Source organism: Aquarana catesbeiana, linkage group LG03 (assembly GCF_042186555.1).
Source record: "Aquarana catesbeiana isolate 2022-GZ linkage group LG03, ASM4218655v1, whole genome shotgun sequence".
Taxonomy (NCBI): Eukaryota; Metazoa; Chordata; class Amphibia; order Anura; family Ranidae; genus Aquarana; species Aquarana catesbeiana.
The window spans coordinates 364,886,990-364,907,752 of record NC_133326.1 but is presented as its reverse complement, the minus strand read 5'-3'; the positions used below and the strand labels follow the sequence as shown (position 1 = coordinate 364,907,752).

Here is a 20,763-nt window from a genome sequence, read left to right as displayed (position 1 = left end):
CCCCCCACCCCCACAGGGTGTGCGGAGGTCCCGGTGTTTACTGCTACTACTGTTGTTTTTTTCTTTGTCTGCCACTGACAGGGCTCTAAATCGCCCCCCCCCCCCCCCCCCCAAAGCTGCCGTGCGAGGGAACATTTTAAAAATGAATCGGAGGGGGCGGGGCCTAAGAGCAGCACTGTGCAAAGTCGATTAAGTGCAATTGTGTATAGTGCCTCTATTTTTGTGCTTAGGACTATGCCTGCCATAAAAGTCATCCTCGCCTGAATTACCAATTATGGCAAGCCAGGGTGAGCCATTGGAACAAATTGATGGTGCAACTGCTTCTCACATCTCAGCCCCTGTATACGTGACTGAAGATGTCCTTTCCTCCACCCTGCAGGGTCTGGAAGGAAGATTAGTGGCTTTAATTGCATCCTCCATTCAAATGGATAAGAAGCGTGCTAGATCCCCCTCCCCCACTTCACAACCTTTGCAAGGGGAACAGTGGGCACAGGGTGAGGTGTTACCCTAGGCGATCAGGAGGAAAAACAAAACGATGATTCCTCTGCGGAGGAAACAACGATAGATGAACCTTTTTCAGCCGCACAATCTGAGAAATTGCTGATACAATCTCTTACGGAGATGGTTCATTCCACTTACTTGCTTCCCCTAACGGAGTCTCCTGAAAGCTCGGTTTCTTCCTTGGGTTCCTTAAAACCTTCTCAGCCTTTGCATGCGTTTCCTGTCCATGCATTATTAGAACAGCTTATTTTTGCTGAATGGAATCACCTGTATAAGCATTTTCTCCCTCTTAAGAGATTTTCAGTTCTCTATCACATGGAGGAGAAATTCAACCAAGAAATGGAAAGTACCAGCAGTTGACGCTGCGATTTCCAATGTGGATAAAAGCCTGACTTGTCCAGTAGACAATGCACAGATCCTTAAGGATCCAACAAATAAAAAGTTGGAATCCCCGTTAAAATCTACTTTTTCCTTGGCAGGTGCCATTACTCGGCCTGCAGTCGCTGCAATAGGCGTCTGTCAATCCCTAAAGGACCAATTTAGACAGGCCTTTAAAGAGGTTGCTGCACAACAAGCCCGGGAATTGGCTGAACTACCAAAAGCATTATGCTTTGCCATAGATGCCATTAAAGATTCTGTTCACCAGGCATCCCACCTTACGCTTATGCTTGTACATATGCGTAGAATCCTGTGGTTAAAAAATTGGTCAAGTGAAGTAAAAACCTTCTAACTGGGTTCCCTTTTCATGGGGAACAGCTATTTGGGGAAGATTTGGACAAATATCTTCTAACAATTTCTAGTGGGAAAAGTACTCTTTTGCCAGTCAAAAGAAAGTATAAACGCCCTTCATTCAAACGGGCTCTTTCCCCTGCGCCAGGGGCTTCCGCCTCTAGGCAGTGGCGACGGCCTCCGCCGTCAGACTCTAGAGGAAACCCTCAGGGTCAGACCCAGGCTCAAAAGAAGTCCTGGGTATCGGAAACCTGCAAAGCAGAATCCTAAAGCCTCATCATGAAGAGGCAACCCCCCTCACCAAGGTGGAGGGAAGACTTCTGCAGTTTTCAGAAGTCTGGCAAGAGGAAATTCAGGACAGATGGGACGGGTCATCTCCGTGGTAACGCTGGGGTACAAGCTGGAATTTCGGGACTTTCTACTGTCTCGTTTCCTGTGGTAAAGCGTTCCCAAAGATCCAGAGAAAAGACAATCTCTGTTTCAGGCACTAGACCGATTGATATCTCAAGGGGTGATCATACAGATCCCCACAAAAGAGCAAGGTTTGGGGTTTTATTCAAATCTTTTTATGGTACCAAAACCAAATGGAGATGTCAGACCCATTCTAGATCCGTTCCTGAAGATCCGCTCCTTTCGCATGGAGATAATCAGGTCAGTAGTTTCTATCCTTCTAGGAGGAGAACTTCTGGCATCGACATCAGGGATGCATATCTGCATGTTCCTGTATTTCCCGCTCACCAAAAGTTTCTGCGGTTCGAGTTAGGAAAGTTTGGGTTGTATTCTCAACCTAGAGAAATCTTCCTTAATACCGCTAAAAAGGCTGGAGTACTTGGGTCTGATCATAGACACAGCCCAGGAAAAGGTGTTCTTGCCTCAGGCAAAGATCAACTCCATAAGAGAGCTGGTGCATTTGGTCAGGTCAAAAGGCGATCTCTCCATTCGCCTTTGTATGAGTTTGCTAGGAACCATGGTGGCTTCATGCAAAACGGTTCCCTATGCTTGGAACAAAACGATTCAAGCTTTAGACTTGCCAATGCAGCAAGGGTATCCCAAAGCCTCGGTTGTTACTAACTCAGAATCTGCTGAAAGGAAAATCCTTCAGACCAGTTATCTGGAAAGTGCTAACGACAGATGTCAGCCTTTCAGGCTGGGGAGCAGTATTAGAAAAGACAACTGTCCAGGGACAGTGGTCAAGTGCCGAAAGAACCTTGCCCATCAATATCCCAGAGATTCGGGCAGTGCGCCTGGCTCTAAAGGCCTGGACTTTCAGGTTACGGGATTGTCCTGTCAGGATCCAATCCGCCAATGCCACAGCTGTGGCCTATATCAACCACCAAGGGTGCACCAAGAGTCTGTCAGTGCAGAGATAGGTGAACCATATTCTAACTTGGGCAGAAAGGAATGTTCTGTGCCTACCGTCAGTCTTCATTCCAGGAGTAGAGAATTGGCAAGCAGACTACTTGAGTCGCCAGCAGTTATTCCCAGCTGAATGGTCTCTTCACCCCGACATTTTTCGGGCTGTCTGCCAAAGATGGGGGACTCCGGACGTAGATCTTCTAGCCTCCAGATTCAACGTGAAGTTAGTCAACTTTGTGGCCAGAACAAGGGATCCACTCGCATGCGGAACTGATGCATTGGTGACCCCATGGGGTCAATTCTTACTGATCTGTGTATTCCCCCCTATTCAGTTGTTGCCTCGACTTCTTCTTTGTGGGATCAAGCTGGAAAGAAAGCTGGTAATTCTGGTGGCACCAGCATGGCTCAGAAGGTCATGGTATGCAGAAATCGTAAAGATGGCAGTGGAGGGCCCATGGTCCCTCCCACTACAGCCAGATCTGCTCTCACAGGGACCGATATTCCATCCTACCTTACGGTCTCTAAATTTAATGGCTTGGCTATTGAAACCCACATGCTGAAGAAACGTGGGCTTTCTGGGTCAGTTATCTCTATCCTGATTAATGCAAGGAAGCCAGCTTCCAGAACTATATATTATAGGGTCTGGAGGGCTTTTGTTTCCTGGTGTGAATCCAAGGGTTGGCACCCTCAGAGATCTATCATAGGCAGAATTCTTGCCTTTCTACAATTGGGGGTAGAGATGGCCAAGTCTCAGCTTTATCGGTCTTATTTCAAAGACCGCTTGCTACACATTCTTTAGTCCGGGGTTTTATGCAAGGGGTGATGCGGCTTAATCCTCCAGTCAAACCTCCCTTGAACCCTTGGGACTTGAACTTGGTTTTTTGTGTTACAAAAACAGCCATTTGAACCGATACAACATATTCCCCTAGTCCTTCTGACAAGGAAGTTGGTATTTTTGGTTGCTATATCCTCAGCAAGGAGGATTTTGGAATTGGCTGCTCTTTCTTGTAAAGAGCCATATTTGATTTTTTATGACAGAGCGGTGTTACGCCCTCGTCCAGACTTTTTGCCAAAAGCGGTTTCAGGTTTTACCTGAACCAAGATATTGTCCTGCCATTGTTTTTTCCAAAACCATGTTCCAGGGAAGACAATTCACTACATTGTCTTGATGTGGTGAGAGCAGTGAAAATGTATTTAAAGGCAGATTCGTAAGACTGATGTTTTATTGATTCTGCCAGAGGGTCCCAAGAAAGGACAGGCAGCGTTAAAATCCACTGCCACAAGTGGATTCGGCAAGTTATAATTCAAACTTATAATTTAAGGGGTAAGATTCCCCTTTTTCAAGTTAAGGCGCACTCTTCCAGCGGTCAGTGCTTCTTGGGCAATGCGTCATCAGGCCTCCATGGCTTAGATCTGTAAGGCCGCAACTTGGTCTTCAGTGCATACATTCACAACATTTTATCAGGTGGAAGTAAGGAGGTATGAGGATATTGCCTTCGGGCGCAGTGTGCTGCAGGCAGCAGTATAGATCCTCAAGTCTGGGGGTACCCTCCTGGTTGTGTCTCCCTCCCCTCAAGTAGCATTGCTATGGGACATCCCATTAAGTAATTACTTAAGGCTCTGTGTCCCATGATGTACGATAAAGAAAATAGGATTTTTATAACAGCTTACCTGTAAAATCATTTTCTTGGAGTACATCATGGGGCACAGAGTTCCCTCCCCTCTTTTTTGGGATTTAAGTATATTGCTTTGCTACAAAAACTGATGTTCTCCTGGAAGGAGGAGGGGTTTTAGAGGGAGTGAACTTCCTGGATTGGGTATACCAGTGTCCATCACCTGAAGGTGGCCTATAACCCATTAAGTAATTACTTAAGGCTCTGTGTCCCATGATGTACTCCAAGAAAAGGATTTTACAGGTAAGCTGTTATAAAAATCCTATTTTTGTAGACGCTATAACTTTTGCGCAAACCAACCAATATACGCTCATTGCATTTTTTTTTTTTTTTTACCAAAGAAATGTAGAAAACATATCGGCCTAAACTGAGGAAAAAAATGGGGTTTTTTTTAATAAAAATTGTGGGATAGTTATTATAGCAAAAAGTAAGATATCATGTTTTTTTTCAAAATTGACGCTTTTCTTTTGTTTATAGCGCAAAAAATAAAAACCGCAGAGGCGATCAAATACCACTAAAAGAAAGCTCTATTTGTGGGGAAAAAAAGGACGTCAATTTTGTTTGGTTACAGCGTTGTGCAATTGTCAGTTAATGCGACACAGTGCCGAATCGCAAAAATGGCCTGGTCACTGAGCAGCCAAATCTTCTGGAGCTGAAGCAGTAATGGGGGAAAATATCTCCACAGGAAAACTTTCCCATCTAGGGTACCCAAAAAATAAGTGCATATAATCAAATCAACAGTACATTCTGTGTACAATGAACCCGTTGGTCAAGCTTCTGTGTGGAGAATACTGATAGAAATTAAACTAATCACACATACAAAATTAAAGCGGTTGTAAACCCGAGAAATAAAAAAAAAAAACTAAAAAAATGTATGGAATGCTAACCTTGTAACGAAGCCCTGCAGCAGCGCCCGCACATTGCTGAGACAGCTGACATCTTCCCCTGTGTCTTCTTTCATGTTCGCGGTCTCCGGCACTGTGATTGGCTTGAGTCCCAATAAATTCACTCCTGTGCATGTGTGCGGGAGCAGCTGGTCACGGCACAGGGCCCTGAAAAAACAGTTCCTTCAGAGTGCATGTGCCGATGGCTTCATCAGCAGCGTATACTGTACAGTAAATATCTCCTAAACGGTGCAAGCTTTGGAGATATTTACAGTACCTACAGGTAAGCCTTATTATAGGTAGGTACAATTAAGCAAGAAAACTTTACTTCCTCTTTGACCCTGATAGGGTCATGCATACATTATTGAGCTCCTAAAATACCAGGACCAAACCCTGCTAGGCCCATGCTGATATCTTTGCACCAAGAACTAAGGCTCTGCTATATATGTGAATCATTTTGTGGTGTATTTTTTTACTTAATTGTATGTTATTGTCTTACTGTAAACTTTTTTTTTTGGTAATTTTAAATTATAGAAATTTGGTGAAGTTGATGACTTGAAAGAAGAGGAATTCCCACCATCTGTCATTTTAACATTCAGGACAAGGCAAGAGGCTGAAAATGTAAGAAATGCATATGCAATATTCTTAAAATACATCCTTTGTTAGTGTTAGACTGTCCAATTAAACAAAAATGACTTTGTAGTCCACAAACTACTTGCTTACACATTCCATGGCAAAAAACATGTATACACTTTACATATTCTATATTCGTGGAGCTTGCTGCTTACCTTTTATTATAGGGAATGCATTAAGGTAAAAGTTTTTAGGCTTTACAACTAGTTACCTTAGAGTGTAAGCTCCTTGAAGGCAGGGACTGATGTGAATGTGTAATATATATGTAAAGCGCTGCATACATTGACAACGCTATAGAAGTACCTGTAATAAATAACTACTTAACCACTTGCCGATCGACGCACGCCGATGTATGTCCCTTTTTTGGGGACGGATATCGTTGTTATGGCAGCAGCTAGCTGCCATACCCCGGTATTCCCGTTTTGGGCCGGCGGTCGGCTACAAGATAAAAGTGGTCTCTGCGGCGGATTCACCACGAGATCACTTTTATCGGTGGCGGTAGAGGGCCCCTTCCCGCCGTGATCCGATGCCCTCCGCCGCTTACCGGAGCCGTCGGCAGCAGCAGAGGCGATCGCGTCTGTTGCCTAGCTGTGCATGGAGACGAGTGAGGGGAAGATGGCGCCCACTCGTCTCCATGACAGTGCAGGGCGGAAGCGACGTTAAAACGTCACTTCCGCCCATACGTCTTAAAGGCACTTTTTTTTTTCAATGTAATTTTTTTTTTTTTAATTACTTTTTGACCCCAGATCTCATATTTAAGAGGTCCTGTCATGCTTTTTTCTATTACAAGGGATGTTTACATCCCTTGTAATAGGAATAAAAGTGACACAATAGTTTTTTTTTAAACAGTGTAAAAATAAAATCATGTAAAATAAATAAGAAAAAAAAAAAAATTTAAACTCCCTGTCCTGACGAGATCACGCGCAGAAGCGAACGCATACGTGAGTAGCGCCCGCATATGAAAACGGTGGTCAAACCACACATGTGAGGTATCGCCGCGATCGTTAGAGCGAGAGCAATAATTCTAGCCCTAGACCTTCTCTGTAACGCAAAGCATGCAACCTGTAGAATTTTTTTAAACGTCGCCTATGGAGATTTTTGAGGGTAAAAGTTTGACGCCATTCCACGAGCGAGCGCAATTTTGAAGCGTGACATGTTGGGTATCAATTTACTCAGCGTAAAATTATCTTTCACAGTATTAAAAAAAATTTGGCTAACTTTACTGTTGTCTTATTTTCTTTTATTCAAAAAATTGAACTTTTTCCCAAAAAAAAGCGCGCTTGTAAGACCGCTGCGCAAATACGGTGTGAAAAAAAGTATTGCAACGACCGCCATTTTATTCTCTAGGGTGTTAGAAAAAAAAACAATATATAATGTTTGGGGGTTCTAAGTAATTTTCTAGCAAAAAACAGTTTTAAACATGTAAACACCTAAATTCCAAAATGAGGCTGGTCCTTAAGTGGTTAAATGAGTTCTTTGGGAGAAGGATTTTACAGCAAGTACAATTTTGTATTTTTTTTGGTTGGGCTGGTGTATGATGAGCCTGTGTCTTTTGCGATTTCACCACCAATTTTTGTGACTGCTGCTGAATGCTAAAAGGGCTTTTCCTTCATCCATTGATAGACACAGGAAGTCTTTTTAACCTTCGCATTATACCTCCTCTTACAGGAGGACTGAACACTCCTACTACCAGCGTGCCTTGGGTTTCTTGCTAGTTTGCTAGAAGTATGAACATCTTTTCGTCAGCTGTCCTGTTTTTTGAGATTTATTTTTCTCTTCCGTCAAAATTATTTTCTACATCGCTGCTGGTACTTTGTTTCTTTGATTGCAGCTATCCGGCACAGCTAGCCTCATTTTGGCCTTTGGTGTACCATGTCTGGACCTGACTGGACATTGTAACGATCGCTTGGAAGTAACCTTCAGGCATTGGGTTCAGGATGTGGTACTTTTCAGAATCCACTTACACTGGGGTAACCATCATTCTTAATGGCACGTCAGCGCACCTTGCTAATAATAGTACACTTTCCCAAGCGATTCCTACCCCGTTGGCCCCTATAATGCCAGTTTGAGGCTCTACCTAGATCAGTATGCTGTACATTGCTTGCATTCCCTCTTCTGCAATAAGTTAATGGTCACTTCAGTGATCAGGAACTTATTGTAAAACTGTTTACCAGACTCTGCTGAATAAAAGAATATCTGCTATCAGCAGTTGATAAGCTAATCACAGCTATTTATCTAAAATGTGACCCCCTTCCATCACTGCTGCTTACCTGTCGCCTCACCATTCCACAATCTTCTGACATCTTCCCCCACCCTTCCTGAAATCCCAGATTACCCTGCATATGCAGCTCCAAATCTCTGTTCAGAGGGCTTCCTGTTCGTTCATTCAGTGCATAGAAGGGGATCGGTGTCCTCAATCTTTTTCTCGGTTTCGATCCCTGATATTTAACCAAAGCTCCCCCACAAAACTGTTTAAGAAAAATTTTAAAAAATTTAATTTAAAAAGACATTGTAAAAAATAAATATGGTTTCATTCACAAGGGTGTTCTGGCCAGTATAGCATGAATCAGTGGTTTGTTTATACAGCTAGAGCTGCCCAGAGTTGTTTGCAGGCAGCGCATGTTCCTCTATAGGGAAGAGGTGGCTATACAAACACAGCAACAGTTCCTAATTTGACAGGTGTACAGGTGAGCAACCCCAAATGCACACACTCTGGGTTCAGGGCCGTGCATCCCAACCGCCTGTCAAATTAGGACCTGTGGCTATGTGGTTTGTTCAGTACAGCACTGCACTGCGTTTCACAAAAAAAGCGCAATTTAAAATATACAAATATTTATTCAATCCATTGCTAAAATGGTTTGGCCACCTGAGTTTAAAAGTGGAGCACAGGGCCTTGCAGCTAAAGGGTTAATGGAATGGCCCTTGAAGCCCAGTTTTGGAGGGACAGGGCATCTGAGTCTGTGATCTCTACAATGCTAAAAGCTAGGAAGTCCTCTTCTCCCAAGGTCTGTCATGGGACGCGGAAGACATACTTCACTTGGTGCGAGTCTTGGGGCTTCCACCCAAAGATTTTCTCAATGGGACGGATCCTCTCCTTCCTGGAGCCTGGGTTTTGACTAGCATTTGGTTCTCAACACTATTAAGGGTCAGGTTTTTGCTTTTCTATTCTGCTTCAGAGGTCCGTTGCCTTTTCATTCAGATTAGGACCTTCGTACAACTCCCTTTGGCTCTCCCATTTAAACACCACCCATAGAATCCTCTGTGACTTTGTGGGACTCAAATGTGGTTCTCTCTGTGCATCATAAACCACCGTTGAACCCATTAAACCCTTTCCTTTCCTTTTCTCTCCACAAAGTTTTTTGTTTGTTTTTTACAATCGCCTTTGTGATGCAAATGTTTTACCTGGAAGTCTTATCCTGTGAGGATCCTTTTCTGGGTTGCATAGGGCCAAGGTGGTGTTAAGGCTCAGGACTTCCTCCTTGTGTTAGGTTGTTTCTGTATTTCACCTCAACCAGGACTTTGTTCTTCTGTCCCTCTCTCTCTCTAGTTCCCCAGAAGGAAATGCCCCCTATTGTCTGGATGTGATTTGCCTTTGAAAGACTTTCTCTCAGACACTGGTTCTTTCAGAAAGACTGATTATCTTTTTGTCATACGGGTTGGTCCCTGTAAGTGTGTGCCATCTTCTCGTTCAACCATCTCTAGGTGGCACAGCCAGACCATCATTTAAATGTATGCTCTCAAGAATCTGGTTCCACCCCTTCCTCTCAAGGCACGCTCCACTGAATCTGTAATAATAATGGGCTTTTCGGCATTAAGCAACTGTTTCCCAGATTTGCTAGGCTGTCACGTCACGTGGTCTTCTGTTCACACAAGTTTCTACCAGGTAGATGTTTTGGCCAGCATTGGGTGGAAAGGTTCTTTAGATTGCTCTTTGATCTGCAGGCCAACCTCAGTTTTTTTGGCATTTTTTTTTTTTTTATTGTGCCTTTTAGCTATTGTTTGCTGTTGTACATCCCTCTGTTGGACTGCCCTTGTTACTCTTAATGGACAAGAAAGAAAAGGATTTTTGTACTCACAGTAAAATCCTTTTTATGAAGTCTCTATTGAGGGGATACAGGTCTCACCCTCTGTTTATGGTAATGCTATGTACTACTTTGCTACAAAAGTGAGGCATGCTGGTAGTAGGAGGGGTTATCCTGGGCTGGCCTACAGGGTTTTTTTTTTTTTTGGCATAGTTTACTACTGATGTAGGTGGCAGTATAACCCAAAGATAGAGTACTTCAGTGGACTCCAGGAAAAGGATTTTACGGTAAGTATAAAAATACATTTTTTTTTCATTTCCTTTAAGTTCCTTTTCGTTTTTGAGTTTTTAATGGGAATGCAGATCTTACCCCTATTGGATAACACTTGAAGAATGCCTAGTTCAGGGCCATATCCGACAAGGAGGGGTAACTTTCTTGGTGTACAACCTCCTGTAGGCTAGGACCTTTCCCCAGAGAATATCTGTCCTCACAGTCAACACAGTAAATTTACACAGTAGTGTATGTTTATCAGTGTCTTCTTTCAAAATTCATGGAACTTTTACCCAAAATTTATCAATTTTTCCACCTAAGATTTAGTTTCACAAACGGTTCACCTATTTTTGTGAGTTGTGAAAATCTTGGTTGAGGGCATTTATAAATGGACCTCTGTGAGTTCAAATCATCTTCTACTACTACTATTTGGACAATGAAAATATTTAGTGTTTATTTTATAGCAAGAATACTTGAAGTTTAACGAGGCTTATTTATCTTGTGCTGAGTTTCTTTCTACACTGGTGAAAGGTTCTAAGATTTATTCTGAGCTGTATTTTTTGTAAATATATTTTTTTCAGGCTGCTAACCAAGGTTCAAAATTTAAAGGTCGAAAATTAACAGTTTGCTGGCACAAACCAAAGACTCCTTCCATATCCACTGAAGCGGAGGAGGAAGAGTCCAAGGAAGAGGTATAGTATTCCCCCGTTACAATGTCTGTTATACTCCTGTTTTTTTTTTCATTCTTGTAGGTGATTTTTTTTTTACTTAAGCTGACCCTGACCATACACCTTCCCTTTTTTTTTTTTTTTTTTTTTTTTTTTTTAAAGCCAGCAGGCTGAACAAAGCAAAAGCTAACCGATTCCTCCATCCACACAAACAAGGCGGATGAGAGGAATCCTCCCCTACCAGGATATTGTATTCTGAGAGCAGCTCCCACCACTGTCCAAATACAATGAGCAGCAGTTGATTGGCTGCAGCTGCTGATTGAGGAAACATTTCCAATATGCTCTTTCAACAGAAGTCAAGCAAACAATCGACTTCTGTCGAGTGGGGACGGCCACACGCTGCTTAAAATCCGGCTTGTCCTTGCTGAACTGGCCAAATTTCACTCCGTGTATGGCCAGCTTTAGTATAAAATCTTCTTGCAGAGAACGTTCTGAGCTTTATAATAAGACAATCCAACAACTGCTGCGTTTTTGTTTTTTTGTTGTTTTTTTTTTTTTGTCACGCTCTATTTAAAATAGTCAAAGCAGTGTGCACTAGAGAATGGGGATCATTGTCAATCCTCCGATCATTCAGCTTTGAGTGTGTTCTGAATAGAGTTGAACAGCAGCAGTTCAAATTACACATTCTTGATGGTGTACTGCAGTCAGCAGGATTTAGAGCCCCACCTGTTGGTTGCATATAGTAAATATGAAAGCTGGATATGCAAAATTTCATATTATCTGAAGTGATGCAAAAATTGTTTTTTTAGTCTCAATTTATGAAAATTATTTACGAAACGTATGATGTTTTGTACATATTTTCATAATGTTGCTTGGTCTTTTAAGGCACAAAAACAAATGTTTTAGCCTCAGATGCTGAGCTTATTAGTTCTTCCCACTTTCCTCATAAGTTAGCCTAAAGTTACTTTACGTACATAGACAAATGGTTACATTGCTCTCTGTTTACTTCTCTTTCACAGCACATGGTGATTGTGTGTTTCAACCATGTTTTCTATAGATGTGCTGTGCTTTAGCAACAATGAGGGATATTTATGAAAGGCAAATCCACTTTGCACTACAAGTGCACTTGGAAGTGCGGTCGCTGTAAATCTGAGGGGAAGATCTGAAATGAGGGGAAGCTCTGCTGATTTTATCATCCAATCATGTGCAAGCTAAAATTCTGTTTATTTTCCTTGCATGTCCCCCTCTGATCTACAGCGACTGCACTTCCAAGTGCACTTGCAGTGCAAAGTGGATCTGCCTTAAATAACCCCGAATGTGTTCTAGATTACAAGGAACTGCCTTGCACAGGGGTATAGGCTAATAAAGATGTACAACTACCAACGTATACTAATGATATTCTGTTGCTGTGTTTCCTGCAGCAGTTGTTACCTTTTTGAGGCTTCTCTTGACATCCAGTCCTAATTGTGCCATGTGCCCTCTTGGTGGTCTAGTCATACATGGACTTCTAGAGGCAGGCATCTCTATTTTTGTTATTTTCCCTAGTGTGTATGGTCTTTTAACCGCTTGCCTACTGGGTACTTTTACCCCCTTCCTGCCCAGGCCAATTTTCAGCTTTCAGCGCAGTCACACTTTGAATGACAATTGCGTGGCCATGCAACACTGAACCCATATTAAACTTTTATCTTTTTTTCACACAAAGAACTTTCTTCTGGTTCTGGTCGTATTTAATCACCACTGGGTTTTTTTTTTTTGCTAAACAAACGCAAAAAAGAAACAAAAAAACTTTTTGAAGAAAAAAAAAACTTTTCATAGTTAGATGGGTGGCACTGGTAGGCGAAGCTGATGAGGAGGCACACATTCGCAGCACTGATGAGACTGCACTGATAATCGTTGCCCTGATTATCAGTGCCGATGTCCCTTTAACAGAAGCCAGTTATCGCGAGGCTATCCTGACAGCGTGAGGAAAGAAAAGCCAATAACCGGCTTATGTTTACATCCTGTGATCAGCTGTTATTCGACACAGCTGATCGCGTAGTAAAGGGCCACTGTGATTGGCCTTTTACCTCGATATGTGATCAGCTAGCCAGCGTGATCACAGGTGGACATCCATGGACACCCTCCCGGGAAACTAAGCCCGTGCTGTAGCTGTCTTTTGGCTATAGCGCGGGCAGGAAGTCGTTACAGACACAAAGGTGTGGACACATGACCATCACACGTATGCTATATAGCCAAAAAGGTATGTGTAAACCTCTCCAGGTGTTTTCAACAAAGAGTATTATTAAAGCTACAGTATACAAAGACATTATAGACAGGGAATGCCCTTTTCTGTTCTAGTATGGACTGCCTCTGTAAACAAAGCCAGGCCAATGAAAGCCTACTTTGATGAGTTTCTTGTGGAGGAATTTGAGTGACATGCACAGTGCCTAGACCTCAGCCCTACTGACCTGGAATGTTGACTTCGATCCAGATCTTGTGCAACACCCGTTTCTGTCATCACAAATGCCCTTTTATTGAATAGTTACAGAGTACATGGCAACACGGCAAAATGAAAATGTTTTCAGTTATTGAAATGTTTTATTTAAAAGGGCAAGGATGTGCCTACTAAACTATAAATTCTCTTTAAAACATTTGTTTCTAAATACCAGCTCAACAGACTTTTTTGCTCCTGCCCAACGGATTTTGCATTACCACACAATTCTATATGAATACAAAACCCTGCATGAAGCAGGTCACGTGCACTTGTCAATGTCTGAATGCTCTCAGAAGCATCTCAAACTTATGCCGTTACACAAGCTCAAAGCCTGTCAACACAGGCCCTAAATAAAAATGAAAAAATACGATCTGTTATCGAGTATGTACATATGATATAAAATGTTGTTCTGGTTGTTTTTATTATTAAACATAAAACATTGTTTTAGGAGGCTGAAACCTCAGATCCATTTCTTCATGAAGATGATGATGAAGACGAGGATGAAAATGAGTCTCGGTCTTGGAGGCGATAAAGAATCAGCAGAACTGTACATAATATATTTTTCCCTCTTAAAGAGTGTTTGCAGAACTTTTTACCATGAAAACACAAATGGAAAGCAGAGTCAGATTCAAGGAAGACTTTTTTCCCCTCTCTCCACATTATTGCAGGAAGTAAATCAATTAATTGTGAATAAGCCACACTTGTATGAAAGCCAAAGGCAAAAGACTGCGTGTGTTTTTTTTTTTCTTTCATTTTTTTGTGAATGTGGTCCTATATACAGAGTAGAGTGAAATATTTTTGAAAGTCTTTAAAATGCATAGTTTTATTTTTTAAGATTCAAATTGACACAACTTGAGTAGAACCTAAATATTTAATTGTATAGTGTCACTTTAGTTCAGTATTAATTTAATAATCCTCTCAAATCCAATGCCTTTATAAATATACAGATGCTTGGTCCTTACTTATAGGCACATAAGTAGAACCATATACCTCTCAGTCCACATCAACACATTTTCCCACTCCAGTGAAGAACTGGAAGCAAAAACCTATATTCTTAAGCCATTTGTTTTACAGACAGCTACTCATGTGTTCAAAAAGACAGCAAAGTATTCTAGCAGTGTTTCCCAAATCCAATCTTCTGGTGCTACTAACATGTCAGGTTTTCCATTTGTCCAGGTGGTAGCCAGGCACATTATTCATATTTTTGTAAAAGCAGAACACTGGTTATCTTAGAAATAGCAGATGACCAGGCTCACATCTTTATTAAAAGGTGCCTCAACTTGTAACAGAGGTAGCTGGCAAAGGCTGCTGTGCTTTGCACAGCTGTGTCCTTGGTTATGGTACCTGTACATAGAAAACACATAAACATTGATCAGCCAGTACTGCTACAAATTGAGTTTAATAATGAGATCTGCACCAAAATTCTGGTTAGTCAATCACACTTTTGAAGATGTGTGTAGTTTGCACCTGGCATGCCATAAAGCTTTCCCAAAAAGTACCCTGGGTGACCTGTCCAAACTTATAGGCCCAAAACATTAATACTGGAATAAAGATCTTTTATTTTCAGCTACGTGACTGTAAATTTTAAATCTGTTTACTCAGCTGAATCATCATTATTATTATTTTTTATATATAGTAAAGATCTTTATCCTTATGTGTTAGGTTTGTGAGTAGAGTCCCATGTCTTGGTTAGTAGCACTAGTTTTTCTTTCTGTGTACCTGTGGCAAGATCTAGAAAATGTGACCTGCCAAGCCTGACTAAACTACACATGAAAATTCTTTTCATTTAGTAGCATGGTTTTAATTGCCTTTTAACACATAGCTTATTTGCAACACCTTGAAAACAATGTCTGCAAATTGCTTAGTTAACAGCTAGAGGTTTATCTTCCGCTTCTAAACCATTTATATTGTCCTTGTTTAATGCATAGTTTAGCCCTCTGTGAACTGGGAAACACTTATTTGAAATTCAGCCCATATTGGTTTACTTTTTTTTTTGCCAGTAAAAATGCTTTAACGTCTCAGCAATTTTACAAGATAATTTGTACTTCTGTGTTTTGAATCCTCCTGCCTGACCTGTTTTCATTGAAAAAGTTCTAGTTGATACCTGGCCAATTTTGTCCTGGGTTATGAACTCATTACCAAGCATTCTGTATATCTGTGAAGTTGGCAGGATTTGTTAATAGAATAAGCAAACAATGTATGACTTTGTTTATTTTTAGTAGATAATTATATGACATTACATTGCACAGTAATGCTGGACTGTATTTAATCAGGAGAGGCAGTAGGGGATTGTCAAATCCACCATTAAGGTGTACTTTAATCTGATATTTAGCTGGGTTCACCTAAACGCATGAAGAATCTTTATCATGTACATTATTATAAAGGTTTGGTCTACCAAATTGTTTCAGTTGCTGGATGTTGGTAAGTTGAATTGCTTCTGATTGTCACATCTGTGTTTGGTCTCATTCACAAGTGTTGCAGGCGCTGCCGCTCCTCTGCAATGCGATTCACACTTGGATCATTTTTCAGAGGTATTTGACAGGCAGTGAGGAGGCAATGTTGCCTCCTCACTGAATGATTTAACCCTATAACTGTTGTACCACCGAGGTTACGGTGTGGTTTTGGCATGGCCAATAGACCTGAATTAGTTGCCTTCGGTGGAGCCTGCCAAAAACGTCATGCTGTTTAAGCTTTGCCACAGCGTGTGTATAGCTATGAGCAGCTGGCTGTTGGCGCTCAGGCAGGCGGGTGGGGTGTAAAACTGCAGCTCAGCCTCCTGATTTTACAGCTCCCTGACCTCACATACTACAAGCCCTTTGTGCATTCAGGTCTGCTCAACCTTGAGAGTCAAGCATGCTTGTTCTCCTTTTTGGTTATTTATTTTTATTTATGGAGAGTAGAGAAATAAGAATCGGGCACCTATGGTTGGGGCAAGAGAAGTAAGTTTAACTCCAAGTTGAGCGTGAGATCCAATGCCGGGCAAGAGCAAAGTATTCTGGCCAGCAGAATTATTCATTCTATACAAGGGCTAACCTTTTTGAGAGCAATGTGTACAGCAAGATCATAAAGCTAGTGTGTTCATGGTCTAAGAGTGAAATTGTTCAACGTGCCAGCATATGCCAAAGGCTGAAATATCCATTTTGTGCAGACCAAACCTTTAAATGAATTGTTTAAGGAGAGACTCCAGTTTTGTTGTGGACGATAAATTATTCTCCAGCTTGGCTATATAAATTGCAGGAATTATAACAACATTTTATTGTAGATCTTACCTGCCTCTCTTCCTCAGTGCCTGTACACAGCACTAAAAGTGTGGCCTACGTGGTAAAATGTTTTCGTGTTATAATAACAACACTGCATCCCTTTAATCATGCAGCGTGCTTTGCAAGTATCACACTAAAGATGATGGGTGAGTGCTGGATGTACAGGAGATGCCCATAATCTGACTTCAAGCTCTGTTGAAACGTTAACAGAAAAACCATTACCTTTTACAGGTGCACCAGGACTGGAGTTTTGGAATCCTGCTTGAGAAAATAAATAAATAAATATATATATATATATATATATATATATATATATATATATATATATATATATATATATATATATATATATATATATATATATATATATATATATTATAATTTCCAGAAAAACTGGAGTTTCCTTTCAGTAAAAGCCAGCAGTCGGTTCTCATCTGCAACATCACCTACATTTCACTGTTGTGTCATGTTGATGCAGAGACCTTTATATGTGGAAATTGGGAGGGAGACAAAGGATTTATATATTGTGTACAGATGTTTTCTTAAGATGTATAATTTTGTACATAACTTTCTTCTTTCTGCGTGCTAAAATTCTTCTTGAATATATGCCCAGAAATGTTTTATTTTTGTACCAAAAGTGGTGAGGAAGAAGACCAAACTTGTGAGTCAAAAGGTGGCCACATTAGCACCAGGCAAAAGTTGTTGTGTTTTTTTTTTTTTTCTTTCTTTCTTTTTTTTTTTTTTTGGTCACTCGGCGTTTTCATATTGGACAGTGAACAGTCCTCAAACTTTGCTTTGGGGTTGTTTTTATTTTACTTTGTCATTTTAATTCTGGAAAGCTTAGAAGATGCTGTGTAATGCTAAATGTGCGCTTTAAGATGGGGTAGTCATGTGCCAGGCTTACATAAATTGTAGGTTTCTTGGTGAAGCCATCCATTTATATATTTTGATTTTTGTAAGATATTTGTCAAGAGAATGGCCCAGATTTTAGTTTTTGCCTAAAATTTCAGATTTTTTTTCTTAATTTTGTTTCTAGTTTTTTTTTTTTTTTTTTTTTCTTAACAATTACCTTTTTTGTATGCCAACTATTTAAAGGAGGACTTTACCAAGCATTCATTTGGGGACTTCAAGTATCTGTTACTAAACCTCTATTGTAGTGCCAAGATCTCATGCTGAGGTCTTCTGCCTTGTCGCTATATAAATAAGTGTCGTGTTCTCCCAGTATTTTGGACTAAAAATTTCCTTAGCAAACAGAGCCGAAATTGTGGCACGCACTCTTAAATTTAGTGGATTGCATGGGTGGACACAAATTTATATTTATGCATGTATCCTCAGACTCTCCTTTTATCCCAAATGCTTGCACTAACGACTCCTTTAAAGAGACTGTCAGTCTGTTAAAAAAAAAAAAAAAAAAAGGAATAATGCAGGTCTCCTGAAATAGAAGAGCTCTTGTATCTTCTATTTACCGCTCTGGCAGTTCACGTCTTCTACCTTTTCCCTGTTCCAAATGCTGCACCCTACTTAAAATTCTTTGGCATTTGCACTTGTGGTATTGTCTGATGTGTGCTGTGGTTTCCTCCACAGTCCCCTACATCACTGCTGAGTTCTGTAGTGATGTGTAGGGCTCAGGGTATGGAACCTGAGTCCTCATCACTGCTGAGTCCTGCAGTGATGTAGGACTCAGGGTATGGCACCTGAGTGCTGTGGGTAGGGAACAGGCATTTGACAATCTCAGATGTGTAGAATAGTATTATGGAGGCTTCAGCCCCAGAACAGAGGGGAAGGTAGGGGAGACAGGCTGATGCAGAGGTGAGTTTTACTAGCTTTGTCTTGCCAGGGTATTTTGATTATGGTTTAATTGTTATGCATTTATCAGTACTGGATTATATCTCCGTTAATCAGACTGATAATATGTCAATACTGTAACCCATCTGGCCTATTTACAAAAATGGAGAGTCTTTTGTTCATCTAAACTATTGGGTCAAAGCAGTTACATGAGCTGTTAAACACCAGTTTTAGTATTGCAGTTGTGCCTTATGTATAATGCACCACATGCCAGACATATTCCTAAATTAGTTTAAAATAATGCTGTTCCTAATGAAAAGGTAAAGTCAAGTCTTGGGGCATAGAATCATATCTCTTACCTTTAACTGTTTATAGCACTGTTCTCCTGAATCCCTCTAACCCTCTAATAAAGAAACGCCAGTGTGTTTCATTCAGTTTACTACACCATAAACATACTTTTGTGAACAATCTGTTTTAAAAAAAACTCATATACACAAGTTTAAACACATTTTTGACCTTCATAATTTAGTTATCTGCTTTTTACTCTTCTAAATATATAAAATGAACAGTGAGGCCTTAATGAATCTTACAACAGACCTGCTAGTTCATTGTTGATAACAAAAAATTGGCCAAGATGCATGGACAGAAGGACTAAAGAATACAAACATTAGAAATTTTGATAAAATGATCATATGGGTGGCGTTTTGGTTCTTCTGATGTATTATATATGTATTATAGTTTTTACAATATGGTGAACTTGTGTCATAGTATAATAGGCAATATTGTTGATTTTCTAACTGTTTATACGTTTAAAAATCATCCAATGTAATGTTTTATTAATTTACAAGTTGAATTTCTTAAGGCATGTTCATTTTTGCAATAAAGAGACATGGTTCAGTGGTTCAAGACGGACAAAACAACAAGTAAAAAAAGAGGAAAAAAAAACACTGGTTAAAAAAAAAACAAAACAAAACAAAAAAAAAAAAAAAAACAAACAAAAACACATCAATATAGTCATCCCACAAACTTTGAATTCGATATAACAAGAACCACACCAAAAAATTTACAACTTAAACTTGTGTTGTGTCATTTTTATTTAGTTGGAAAAAAGTGGGCCATTTTGGAAAGTTCTGGTCTAATAGAACTGTGGCAAATTTTGAATCTAAAACTTACATTTAAAGAAGAGCTATAGTTGTTTATAAGCAAATTTAAAGTCAGCAGCTACAGATACTATAGCTGCTGACCTTTTAATAAACAGACCTATACCAGTCCAGGGATCCAGTGCTGTCTTCACCTAAGCCGGTACTTCAACAGTCTTCAGGTCCTTGGCACCAGCATCTTACTTGTGGGAAGCCACCTGTGACTTCCTGTGGCAGAGGGAGCAGGTACCTGTGAAAACTAGGTGCCTGCTCCCATAAAATAAAAGTTTACAAAGGTAGCAGGGGAGGTGGTGGAAAAGCAGAACTTCACCTAAAAAAAAAAAAAAGAAAGTTCTGCTTTAATTAGACTTTAGGAGAAAATCAGTACAGGCGGTCCCCTAGTTATAAGCATCCGACTCCTACTTACAAACGGAGGGAGACAACAGGAAGTGAGAGGAAATCTACCCCTAGGATGGGAAATTCGCTCCTGTAAGAGATATTATGGGGAAAAGCTACCTCCACTGATGCTTTATCACCAGGGCTTGTTTCCACAACAGCCCAAAATTTTCAAAATCCAATTGTCGTTGGGACAGAAAGTGAGGTAAAATCTTCTGAACAGGGGTGTAGACAGCAAAACAAAGGTTACAGGGGTGTTAACCCTTCTCTATTCTATCCAAAAAGCTTAATATTTTTTTTTTTTTTTTTTTTTTGGTTGGAGCTACAGTTAAAAAAAAATGTACCTGTTCTGACCTACAAACAGATTCAACTTAAGAACAGACCTACAGACCCTATCTTGTTTATAACCCGGGGACTGCCTGTAATTGCATTTTAAGTGTAGTGATGGTCAAAATTTCAGAGCATATGTTAATTTCCACATTGAATTTCAATTATTTCTAACCTACCCAAATAATTTGAATGATATGAACGTTTGAAAACTTTAGAATCAAAGACTTCCTGGAATTCTGTGAAACATTTTTTTCATGCCAAACTACAGGGGGCACAACACACCACATCATGTCTGCTTGCAGACTGCAAGGTTCCATGGGATATGTAGTCCTTAGAAATTGAAAGTAAACCGAGGAACGAGCAGAATCCAGGAAGTTGTGGAAAGAAGTGTCCAGCCGATAGGCAGCACTCACAATACATAGAGAGATTTTTCCACCAAGCTTATATTGAATTTCTTAAAATAACAGGTTTGAATTAATTTTACAATGCTGATATAAAATGAAAGTGTGTGTTGTGACTATAGATCTCCTTTAAAGCAACCCTGTCACCATTTTAAAACCTGGTAACGGCTGTCAGTTGTAAAGTGCAGACACCTCATACCCACATCACCCTCCATGTATCTGCCACTGCTGTACTGTTATGAA

General features: G+C 40.4%; 1 protein-coding gene across 1 annotated transcript in view; it reads left to right on the top strand.

The window, feature by feature from the left end:
• Positions 1 to 19,255, top strand: part of RBM27 (RNA binding motif protein 27) — a 219,080-nt gene extending 199,825 nt beyond the window's left edge. Inside the window, exons 19-21 of the mRNA XM_073620625.1 lie at positions 5,678 to 5,764; positions 10,650 to 10,760; positions 13,658 to 19,255. Of these exons, the coding sequence (XP_073476726.1) occupies positions 5,678 to 5,764; positions 10,650 to 10,760; positions 13,658 to 13,741 (282 nt within the window). The 3' untranslated portion in view covers positions 13,742 to 19,255. The remainder of the gene's footprint in view (positions 1 to 5,677; positions 5,765 to 10,649; positions 10,761 to 13,657) is intronic.
• The last annotated feature ends 1,508 nt before the right edge of the window (positions 19,256 to 20,763 follow it).